This window comes from Hemicordylus capensis, chromosome 2 (assembly GCF_027244095.1).
Source record: "Hemicordylus capensis ecotype Gifberg chromosome 2, rHemCap1.1.pri, whole genome shotgun sequence".
NCBI lineage: Eukaryota > Metazoa > Chordata > Lepidosauria > Squamata > Cordylidae > Hemicordylus > Hemicordylus capensis.
In genome coordinates this window covers 103,798,055-103,810,620 of record NC_069658.1, presented here as the reverse complement: position 1 = coordinate 103,810,620, position 12,566 = coordinate 103,798,055, and the positions used below count along the sequence as shown (strand labels likewise).

At 41.7% G+C, this 12,566-nt stretch overlaps 1 protein-coding gene across 1 annotated transcript in view; it reads right to left on the bottom strand.

Annotated features, from left to right (window-relative positions):
* Nucleotides 1–12,566, bottom strand: part of TRPM6 (transient receptor potential cation channel subfamily M member 6) — a 140,732-nt gene that overhangs the window by 18,989 nt on the left and 109,177 nt on the right. Inside the window, exons 31-33 of the mRNA XM_053300488.1 lie at nucleotides 9,176–9,241; nucleotides 8,641–8,927; nucleotides 6,945–7,027 (exon numbers count right to left, since the gene is read on the bottom strand). Of these exons, the coding sequence (XP_053156463.1) occupies nucleotides 6,945–7,027; nucleotides 8,641–8,927; nucleotides 9,176–9,241 (436 nt within the window). The remainder of the gene's footprint in view (nucleotides 1–6,944; nucleotides 7,028–8,640; nucleotides 8,928–9,175; nucleotides 9,242–12,566) is intronic.

Here is a 12,566-nt window from a genome sequence, read left to right as displayed (position 1 = left end):
AAACTGCCTGAGAATGCTTGTTCTAAAAAAATATTTTTGGGAGCACAAGCCAAATGTAGACATTGTCAACACCTTCAGGAAATAAATACAAGAGTTCGTGTTACTGTATGTAGGCTGTTTTCTTGAACACTGACTGTTTCAATCATTCTGACAAGTATAACATTGCTGTCTCCGTCACACAGATCATAAGTTGACACCATTGCTCCAGTTCAGGGCCCCTCACACATTCCAGAATGCACGTGGAATTCCGGCACAAGTAGGCTTCCCCATTCACTTCAGTGGCATAATTTCACAAAAATGTATATTCAGAGCTACAGCTTTTATCAAAGAGGAAATAGAAGTCCTCATAGATATTGTGTGTGTGTATATGTATCTGTGTTCAGCAAGCAATCACTGGGCATAGGGCATTTAGATGCACATCTGCTTATAGAGTATTATAAGAGAGTATAGAGTATTAGGTTTGTCAAGTATACTCTTAAAGGATGTGTCTATTGTCCTTTAACTGAATCTCAACCTTTTCACACAGCACCAGCAACGACACACAGCACTTTGGGTAAATGCCAAAGGTTCAGCACCCAAGAAGCTCCAGATCATCTGTCTGCCTCACTCCACCTATTACTGGGTCCTGCTCCAATCTTTGTTTATGGGCAGTAACAACTGCAGCTGGAGTGCTGGTGTCATTTTAGTTTCCCCAGATGCTCCAGCCCCTGATACAGCATTGCTCCAATTGGGTGGTATCTTGTAATTAGATGTAGCCTATCAAAACTCCAAGCAATCTTTTTGGGAGAGAAGGACATTCCCCTAAAACAGGCCTGCTCAACTTAGGCCCCCCAGCTGTTTTTGGACTACAACTCCCATAATCCCCAGCCACTGTAGCCAATAGCCAGGGATTATGGGAGTTGTAGGCCAACATCTGCAAGAGGGCCGAAGTTGAGCAGGCCTGCCCTAAAACAATGGATTATAAAGTTTGGATCATGGATTAGAATCCCCCCCCCACACACACACACTAACTTTTTTCCTCTTCCTTTTGATTTCCGTACCCTTTTCATAGCTTCGTGCTCAACAAGTTCTGGCTATACCTCTGTTGATTTTTCTCTTAATTTTCTTTAACCAGAACCCTGGCTATAGTTTTTTATTTTAATTTTTATTCTTTTTCATAGAATCTCTTATTTTGAGTTTTATATTTGTATTGCTGAAATTGCTTTGCTGAATTGCAGACTGATTCAGCAGGAGTGGTGAGATGGCTACTGAATTCCTTAATATGTTTAAACCTCTTAAGATTTAACCTATTTATAATGTAACTCAAATCAAATGTTGATTTGATTTCTGGTGTATGTGTTTCACTTTCTGGGAAGTGGGCAAGCAGCTGGTCAGAACCCAATAAACCCCTAGCTAAAATCTGTGTACTGGAGAAAATAAGGAATAAACAAGTTGTTCTGGTAAGAATTAATCAGCCTACTTTCCTTTCACTGTCTCTACAACTGGACTAAATTTGGTTCAAATCCAGATCCACGTTAGATCTCTTGCACCTCAAATGTTCATGTGCCCACCAAATTGGATCGGGGTGGATGACATCATTGCAAACTACACCACTGAGGAATCCCTGTGTGTCACTCACTACAACTGTACCAAATTTGTTTCAAATCGGTTAGACAGTCCTCAAGTTAGTACACTTGTGCCTAAAAGGTTCACATGCCCACCATCTCGGATTAGGGTGGATGACCTATGTGTCATCACAAACTACACCATTGGGGCATCCCTATGTGTCCGTACAGCTGTAGAAAATTTGGTTCAAATCAGATAGACTGTCCACAAGTTAGTGCACTTATGCCTCAAAAGTTTACATGTCCACCAGCTTGAATTGAGTAGGATGGCATTGTCACAATCTACAGCTGTAGCAAATTTGGTTCAAATGGGTTAAGCAGTTCACAAGTTAGCCCACTTGCATCTCCAGAGTTTACACATCCACCATCTTGAATCAGTGTTGATGACATCATCACAAACTATGCCACTGAGGTGTTCCTGTGTGTCACTCACAACAACTGTACCCAATTTGGTTCAAATCGATTAGACAGTCCACAAATTAGCTGGCTTGCACCTCAGATGTTCACATGACTACCAACTTGGATTGGGGTGGATGACATCATCACAAACTACGCCATTGAGGTGTCCCTACAGTTGTACCAAATTTGGTTCAAATAGGTTAAGCGGTTTACTATCTAGCCCACTTGTGCCTCAAAGGTTTACATGTCCACCATCTTGAATTGGGGTGGATGACGTCATCACAAACTACGCCATTTAGGTGTCTATGTGTCCCTGCAGCTGTACCCAATTTGGTTCATATTGGTCCAGCATTGCAAAGTTGATAGTTGCGGGGTGGGGGGGGGGACCACACAAATGGACACACGGACACGCACACAGAAAGCCAGGTGATCTCATAAGCCTACTGGAAAGTAGGCTAAAAACTTGTGCAAGGGGCATGCCTACATGGGATGAGGAGGCCCTCCATGGGAGGAGGTCCCCTTTCCTCCTTCTTACTACATCCTAAGTTATTTCCACCCCCTCGGGCTCCAGCGTTCCCTCTAATTCTTTTCATCAGTGAGTGGACTGAGTTTTGTTCTGGGTGGAGTATCAAGGCAGTGTACACACATGTGCATTATTAGGTTCCACTATAGATACCACACACACACCCCAAAAATATGAGAGGAAAGAAGTGTATTTTACAATTCTATTTATCTGTCTTCTGTTCTAAAAGCAATTGTATTTGCCATTGTAGGGATTAATGAAATGAATAATCTAATTAATTAATTATTCAATTTTATACCGCCTTTCATAAAACATCTCAAGGCGGTTTAAAGGTAAAGTGTGCCATCAAGTCGATTTCGACTCCTGGCGTCCACAGAGCCTTGTGGTTTTCTTTTGGTAGAATACAGAAGGGGTTTACTATTGCCTCCTCCTGCGCAGTATGAGATGATGCCTTTCAGCATCTTCCTACATCACTGCTGCCTGATATAGTACCAGTGGGGACTTGAACCGGCAACCTTCTGCTTGTTTGTCAAGCATTTCAAGTTGGTTTACAAAAGTTAAAATACAATAAAACTCCATTAAATCCTTAAGATCAGTTAATCAGTAAAAACCATGAAACACCAAAAAAAAAAACCCAACCGTAAAAAGACAAACAGAAGCAGGAAAGCTGAAAGAATTTGGCAAACTAAATTGCAATCATGTCCATGCTTTACCACTTTAGAGTAATTAAATTCCAAAGTGAAGCTAACATTAACAAAGCTTCCGGCTTTTAACTATATCACTTCTGAAGTGTCTCAGCATCATAACCACATTTAAAATAGCAAATGAGTCAAACTTTTTTTTTTTAAAGCAAAGCACAAACATAAAGAGTTTTGGAAGATCTTAATAAATCTAAATAAATAAAGCACTAATCAATTTGTTAATAACTCTTGAATAATAATTAGCAGATCTCTTTACTCCTCTTCCTCTTCCAATAAGATTTATGCTGAATGACCATAATCTACTTATTGATACCTTCTCCCCTTTAGTTAATTTAAGGAAAACATTGTCAAAGTACCCTAGGATGAAAGGGATGGTAAATAATTTTAGACTCAAACTTGGATTGATAAGGAGCAATTTTTATGTTTTGCAGAATAAAAAGATGAGCTACTCAGGAAAGGGGAACCTTTCCCCTCTAACTGCTGCTAGACTAATGTAGAAGCACACTCCTAGGAAGTAGAGAAATCCATTACCCAACCATGTCACTTAAGTAGGTTGTACAAATAGTAGATTTTTCTGTTTACCTTCCCACAGGACATTGATACATTTTGTGCCATTTGTTCATTACAGGCCATGCAGCCAAGTATGTTTGAACATCTGCCTCATGCAGCAGCTTTGGATGGGAGTCAGGGTGTGGGAAGACACTTTTCTTTCCAGCATTCTGTTACTAGAGTCTGCAGCCATTTTTTGATTGCTGGCTTACACTCAATTCGGTTCAAATGGGTTAGGCAGTCCACAAATTAGCCCATTTGCACCTTAGATGTTCATGCACCCGCCATTTTGAATTGCAGTGGATGACATCATCACACACCACGCCATTAGGGCATCCCTATGTGTCCCTACAGCTGTAGCAAATTTGGTTCAAATTGGTTAAGCGTTTCACAAGTTATCCCACTTGAATGTCAAATGTTTACATGTCCACCATCTTGAACAGGTGTGTATGACATCATCATAAACAATGCCATTAAGTGTCTCCGTGTGTCATTCACTGCAACTGTACCTAATGTGGTTTAAACTGGTTAGAGAGTCCTCAAATTAGCTCACTTGCACCTCAGATGTTCACATGGCTGGCATCTTAATTTGGAGTGGATATCATCATACACCATGCCATTTGGGCATCCCTATGTGTCCCTACAGCTGTAGCAAATTTGGTTCAAATCAGTTAAGTGGTTCACAAGTGAGCCCACTTGTGCCTCAAAAGTTTACGCATCTGCCATCTTGGATTGGGGTGCATGACATCATCACAAACTATGCCGTTGAGGTGTCCCTATGTGTCCCAATAACTGTACCCAATTTGGTTCAAATTAGTCCAGGCGTTGCAAAGTTGATGGGGGGGACACACACAAAGAGTGGCGGGTGATCTCATAAGCCTACTGGAAAGTAGGCTAAAAATTCCATCTGGAGAAGCAGCACCATTTTCTTTTCTCCAGATGCCTCAGCTCTCTGGCCTAGCATTGCACAACACTACATCATGGACCCGGGGCATCTTGGAAAACACAAATGGCATCTTTGCTCTGGCTGTAGCAGCACTGATTCTCCTTCAGCAGGGCTTGTTCATATAGAAGATTTATATTTCTGCATTTAATATACTTTCCAGTAACTTACCTGGAAAAGATGTTAAGCTAATTGTCCTGTACTTTCCTGGATCCTTTCAGGATCCTTTTTAAAAAGTCAGTGTTATATTGTCTACCTTCGAATCATCTGTCATAAAGCCCAGCTTTAGGGATGTTATACATTTTTGCTATAAGGACAGCAATTTCACATGAGTTCTTTAAGAACTCTCAGATAGATGCCATCTAGATCTGGTGAGCAGTTAATTTTTGATTTTTCAGTACTCCTTAGAATACCATCTCTTGTCACCTATATTTAGCTCAGTTCTTCAGACTTTCCCCTGAGAAGATCAGTTCAAGCATGGATATCTGCCCTATATCTTCTGCAGCAAGTGCAGACACAAAGTCGTCATCCAACTTCCTGCTGTCTCCATTAGGGATGTGCAAACTGATTCGGGTACAAATTGATTTGTATCCAAGTCTAGTTGATTCGGGTGATTGGAGACAAAACAAATCACCCCTGTGGTCCATTGGTGAGATTCGGGTACAAATCGAATCGTTCCTGATTCAATTTGAAGCAATTCGATATCCAGATCCCTCCTATTAATTCACCCAGATTCCCAGCTTTCATTTAAAAGAGAAAGCTAAGCAATAGACCTTGTAGAAGTGGAGTTATGGAGCAAAATATGTGGTCACTATTTTTCAAGTGCTTTGATTCTTTGGTGTATAATAACTTTCCCTCAATCAATCCCTATGAAGATTCATTGCACACCTTCATTTTTTCTATTCATTTTGACTGTCTTTTCGACAGTGCCAACTGTCAACTGCCATGTGCCAGCTATGCCGCCTCACATCTGCAAGGCAGTGGGGTACTACTCAGTTTATGTTCTAGGATTTTTTTCAAGTGTTTAGGCTCTTTGGTTTCTAATAACCTTTCCTCATAATAAATCATTATGAGGATTCATTACACACCAAAGAGTCTAAACACTTCAAATATTCCTAAAATATAAACTGAGTACCCAGTGGCTTGTAGGGTAGTTAGAACATGGGATGCCACTAATTCCCCACCCCCACCTGCAAAGCAGTGTGGTCAAAATGAACAGAAGAAATGAAGGTGTGTAATGAAGACACCAAAGAATCTAAACACTTCAAAATTACCTAAAAAAATAAACTGAGTACCCCAGTGTGTGTGTGGTGTGTGTGTATTTGACACATGACAGTTGACACTGTCCAATGATAGTCAAAATGAACAGAAGAAACAAAGGTGTATAATGAATCCTCATAGGGATTCATTATGAGGAAAAGTTATTAGACACCAAAGAATCTAAACATTTCAATATTCCTAAAAATTAAAATGAGTATCCTACTGACTTGCGGGGAGGATGTAGTTGGCACATGGCAGTTGACAGTTGGCATTGTCCAGTGGCAGTCAAAATGAACAGAAGAAATGAAGGTGTGCAATGAATCCTCATAGGGATTCATTATGAGGAAAAGTTATTAAACGCCAAAGAATCCAAACACTTGAAAAATGACTGCACATTTTGCTCTATAACTCCACTTCTACAAGGGCTAGAGCTTAGCTTTTAAAAAAAAAAAATGAAATCTGGGGATCCGTTTTAGGGTTAGGATATGGCAACTTCCAATCCCCATTGTTTCCTATGGCGGAAATGTTCAAAATCAGTAAAAACTAAAAAAAGTCATTAAAAATCAACCAAGTGTCCCACTGCCTTGAAATTTGGGTGGTAGGTGGCACCCATGGGGACCTTCCCACCACTCAGGTGCCCCTAGGACCTTGTTAAGTGGTTCAAAGTGGTCCAAATCCAAATCAAATCAAAGCAAATACAAATCAAATCTGGGGTGATTTGGAGGGGGTAAATTTGGATACAAAACAAATCAGGGGTTAAATTTTAAAAATTGATTTGTGCACATCCCTAATCTCCATATCCTCTTTAAGCAAGCATTCATTTCACTTTATATTACACTACATGGCAAGGCAATACTATGTATAGTTCATGCATGAGACATAACTGCATACTGATTCAAGCAATGCATGTTATACAGAATGATGCACTTGGTCGTTTCCACTTTATACCTGAAAAGCTTTCTTACCTTGGGGTATATGGAACAGTATGAGGCTTCATTTGGTTGAAAGTATATATCAACTTCTGAGCTGCTCTTTGCTGTTGTATTTCCTAATAATGTAATCATATTTTAGACAGTGCTTTTCTTAAGACTAGGACTCAAAACACCCTGTATACATGATCCCAGTAGTTCTTACAATAGTCTTCTAAGAAGTCTCCTGACCAGCCGCTGCCACTATCCGCCACTTCCTCTCCCCCTCCCCCCCCCCACACCTGCCCACCCATTCACTTTTTTTTCCAGCTGGCTGTCACTTTCTCTCTTCCCCAAAGTTGCCCGGTTCACCTGCCTGCCTAACCATTCAGATTTTCTTTCCCACCGCCCCTGTTGCTTTCCTCTCCCCCTCCCAGCAGCTCGCTCATGAACTCTTGCAAGAGCTGCCACGCATGGCATTAACCACGGCTACACCTTAGAGAATGATAGATAGATAGATAGATAGATAGATAGATAGATAGATAGATAGATAGACAGACATGAAGAAACATTTTTAACCCTTTTCAATTATTACCATAAAGCCTTGCCCTCACACTGACATGTTCAGAAGCCCCACCCGCCCACTCTCCACATAGTGTTTGAAGAGAGTGCGGACCATGGGTGGGTGTGTGGGGATTCCATGTAAACACGGGGGCAGGGCTTTGGAGTGTACTCTAGGGGTGGGCTCTTTAGGGGTCTCCGGACCAGTTCAAAGGTGGGGGGGATAACTTTAAGGACTGGGGAGGGTGCTCTTACCCCCACCCCCACCCCCCACACACCGAGTTTTCCCCACTGGTGTTGTTCTCAAAAATGGTCCCGCCGGGGCGGCAGCAGCATACCTCCTTGCCGCCCTGGTATGTTGTGGACTGGAAGTGGCCCCTTCTCACCCTCCCCAGTCCTTAAAGTTATCCCCTCACCTTTGAACCGGCAGTCGCTGGTTCCGTGCACATCCCTAGTGTGCTCTCAAGACACTCTACACACGTACAATGTCCCTGCTTTGTTTAACATCTGAAAAGGGCTATTTAGTTTCTCAGATGAGAGAGGGATCTGTTCATGGTTATTTTTTTGTCATATCACACAGATAAATACAAATAAGATGAATATTTATATAACACTTAGCAACAAAAGTTCCCAAAGCAGTTTACATAGACATAAATAAGTAAATAAATAAAGATGGATCCCTGTCCCCAAAGAGCTCACAAACTAAAAAGGAAACACAAGACAGACACCAGCAATGGCCACAAGAGGGATGCCAAGCAGGGAATGGACAGGGTCAGTTGCTCTCCGCTGCTCAATCACTACTTTAAAAAGGTGCCTCTGTCTGGCCTACACAACTCTCCTTAGAAAGTTTTAGACCTTTTTGAGCTGTCTTATATTTAGGAGAGCAAGCAAAGTGTCTGACATAACATGTCAGGAACCACTAAGCTTCACTGCTTTCCATATTTATGTCGTCATTTCCTGTCTCATCCCAGTTTATTTAGTGTTCAGTCAATATATTTTCAGCTGTTTTTCTGAACAAAAGAAGGAGATGGCAGCTGTCATTTCTCCCAGTGACATCCTGTGATCCAGTTGTCTAGGTGGTCAGACACTAAACTAGGTTTAACTTTAGAAAACATTTTTGTTAGCTAATTCCACATAGGGCTTCACTGGGTCACATTGGGTCTGGATAGATTCCCTACCAAGTTATACTCACTCTGAGGCAGAGATGGAGCACTGTGCCTTCATGGAAGATCTTTTGCCAAGTCTGAACAACCTCAGGAAGAAAAGACTTCACAATGTAGACTTGGCCCATTTTTAGCACATCGTTTTCAGACCAGGTGCAGATGACTTTCATAGCCCTCCGCAGGCCTCCATCCATCTCCTCTCGGGACAAAACTTGAATCATAGCAGCCATGCCACGTTGTGACCAAGAGGACATGCTTTTATCAAGGTTCAGAGGGGAACTCTCTTCTAATCTATAGACTGTCACTTCTTCTCCAGCTAAAGGCAAAGGAAATTGGAAAAATTATTTCAGAAACTACACACTAAATTATATGAGAGGATTATCATATGCTGAGTTTAAATTCTTAAATTTATTTATTTATAGAACAGTTGCTTCTGGTATTACAACAGATGTAAAGCAACAATGTATATACAAGTCTTGTGATTTCATACTGACATAACCAAATGAGCAAGATATCCTAAAGACTAAAATGTCTTCATACATTAATACAGAAATTGGTACTCACTAAAGAGATGCACTGGTGTAAAAGGTATTGTTTGAGCCAATCTCATTAAATTGTTCCTTTCAACAGCTGTAAAGAGATAGATCGATCAGCCATACATGGATAACAGATGACCTACTTGTACTTTCCCCCAGAATCAGTTGATGATACTTTTCAACAATTGATGTGTTGATGTTGTCCTTAGTTTCTATGTATCACAGATCTCATTACTTCATTACTTACTGTATTTATTAATTCGATTTCTATAACGCCCTTCTCAAAAATGGCTCAGGGCGGTTTACACAGAGAAATAACAAATAAATAAGATGGATCCCTGTCCCCAAAGGGCTTACAATCTAAAAAGAAACACAAGATAGACACCAGCAACAGTCACTGGAGGTACTGTGCAGGGGGTGGATAGGGCCAGTTACTCTCCCGCTGCTAAATAAAGAGAATCACTGCGTTAAAAGGTACCTCTTTGCCAAGTTAGCAGGGGTTTATGGGTTTTCCAAGCATCATCTCTCTTTCACTCATGTAAGTTGTGCACAGGTTGCCCTGCTCTGCACTGGAAAACAAACATTGTTGGGGTGTTCAAATTCTATATGTTTTGCACAACAAATGGAGTCACTACCCTTTACCCTGTTTCAGCAGTCAGACAAGTGTGCTGGTACAGTTGTTTTTCTGAGAACAGCAACCCACCCATCACCTTCTCACCATATTAGCTCAAGCTCAGTCACTCAACTTGACCCAAGTTGTTAGGTGGATAGAAGGAATTTCCCTTTGGACCCCTCATTTGGATATCATAGTGCTTGGATGTGTTTCCTAAACTATACTATCCTCCCTGCCAGGCAGGGAATATACTATTTTCCCTGTGTTGTGTTGAAAATAGTGCAGGCTAGAGTGGCACAGTGCAGAAATGCTTGACTAACAAGCAGAAGGTTGCCGGTTCGAATCCCCGCTGGTACTATATCGGGCAGCCGTGAGATAGGAAGATGCTGAAAGGCATAATCTCATACAGCGCAAGAGGTGGCAATGGTAAACCCCTCCTGTATTCTACCAAAGAAAACCACAGGGCTCTGTGGGCACCAGGTGTCAAAATCGACTTGACAGCACACTTTACCTTTAGGAAGGAAGAATAGAATTATTGGCTGCAAGTGCAAGAAGAGCCAAAATTTATATTACATTCAATCATCGGTAAGTGACCTCCATTTAAAACAAAAACAAAAAGCTGTTACTGACTGCAGCCTTGAGCTGAGCACTTCCAGGGTGGAGTGAGGGGTCAGGGACTGATTAACTCAGGATCTCTCCATCTAATTTTTCTCTGAAAATTGCTCTTCTAATCTCCTTTTCTCTCTTTCAGGAAAAAATATGGGGACCTATACCTATATCTTTTCTCCTATGGGGAAAAAGCAGCTGGGGAGTCAATTATGAGCAAGAAAGGAGCCATAAGGGGAACAATTGCCTACATCTGTTTTAAAACACACACACAAACAATATTGTGGGGCAATCACAGATAATATGTAATTTGGCCCTAAAATGTTGCTTGCCCCATCTCTCCTGTAAAAATGAATTTTCTTGAAATAGCAACAGTTATGGATGATTTCTGAGCAGCTGAAGCAGTTAAAACTGTTAACTGAGCAGTTAAAACATATTATCTGTTTTAAGAACAGATATAAGCATTCTTTCCCTTGGAAAAAAAGATTACATATCACAACATTGGGAATATTTGTAGTAGTAGTAGTAGTAGTAAAAGTAGTAGTAGGAGTAATAATAGTAGGAGTAATAATAGTAGTAGCAGCAACAATAAAGACTAATCTAGCTGTTTTTTGTTTGCTTGCTTGTTTTTTGTGCCTCATAAGGATAGTGAGGTTTAGGAATTTAACATTAGCAGCCCGATGGCTTTTGGGATGTGCAGCTGTGATAAGAAAGGATATGAAGGATTTTTCTGCTCTCAGTTTTGAGTCAAGACTGGAAGGTGTGAGGATGCCATTAGTAACCCTTTCCCTCACTCTGAGAGGAAGGCAGTGGCAGCCGCCTGCAGATTACTCCTTTGCCGAATACTATAAATGAAATTGTGCCTGAGGGTAAAACGACAACAACATTAAATGTGATTTTGCATTTAAGTTGATATCTTTACACACACACACACACACACACACACACACACACACCCCTGCAGAGGGCCCATTCCAGTTTGAGACCATGGCATGGGTGAGGAGGTCACCTCTTTATCCTCATGCTTAGCCAATTGGACAGCTGGCTTCCCTCCAGGTGCTGGGTGTGAATTTTAAGAATTATTTCTAGTGAGTGGGAATACAAGTTAAAGTTAGGACTCAAGGATAAAAATAAGGAGCAGGGTCATAGCATATTTGGGATGAGACAGTCCTATTCACCTCAGTTTCACAAGAGGACATTTTCTAAACCACAACTTTCCTATTTAGGAGTTACTGTTACTGTGTGCAGTGTACATGCTGACCATGAATACAGAAAATGTCTCTTCAGATGAATGTGGGATTTCCATAGCATGTCGGTGCAGGGAACAGAGCTTGTCAGGAGTCATTGTAACCATGTGCATTGTAAACGGTTACAATAAAGCCTGAATAGGGTTTAGATTACCATGAAATTTATATTCGCATGTTCTCTGGCAATGTGTTGGATTTTTGTCAACAAGTAGTTTGGGCTTATGATATAATAGCTAAATGGGGGGAGGGATCAACCATAACTGACTGCAAGTACATCAGAACTTTAGATTTTCATTTAAATGTGCTTCTCCTGACCATAATTTGCAAGGACAATTGTGTGGAGATCTAAAATAAGCATGGACTACAGGGACATCTGCTGGCAGGTTCTACACATTTCATCATGCCCACAGAGAAACCAATTCACTGCATTCTATCAAGTGAAGAACATGAAACAGAGCTGGGACCAACCATTGCCTGAATGACTGAACTGTGCATTAATCAGTTTAGGCTGGATATCAGGGGTGGCGGTGGAGTGGTGGTGGGGAGATCTAACTAACTGAAATATTACAATCTCTATATTTAATTCTCTAAGACGTACCCATGGCTAATCCCATGTGTGGCAGTTCTCGTGAGAGTTTGCGAGCAGCTGCCTGGATAGTGAAGGGAAGGGGCAAGAAAATGGCAGCAGTGGCAGCAGGGAAGAAGAAAAGCACCGGCAGAGGACAGGGTGGGAAAGCGCTGCCGGCAGGCCAGTAAGGAGGGAAAGTGCCTGCCAGGCCAGCAGGTGGGAAGGGAAAGCACCCACCAGGCCAGCCAGTGGGCTGGGAAGGAAAGCTCCGGCCAGGCTGACCAGGGAAACCACCACTGCCGGCGGGCAGGGAGGAAAAGCACCAGCCAGGCCGGCAGGCAGGGAGGGAAAGCGGAACAGATTGAGGCTGAAGGGAGGGGAGCAA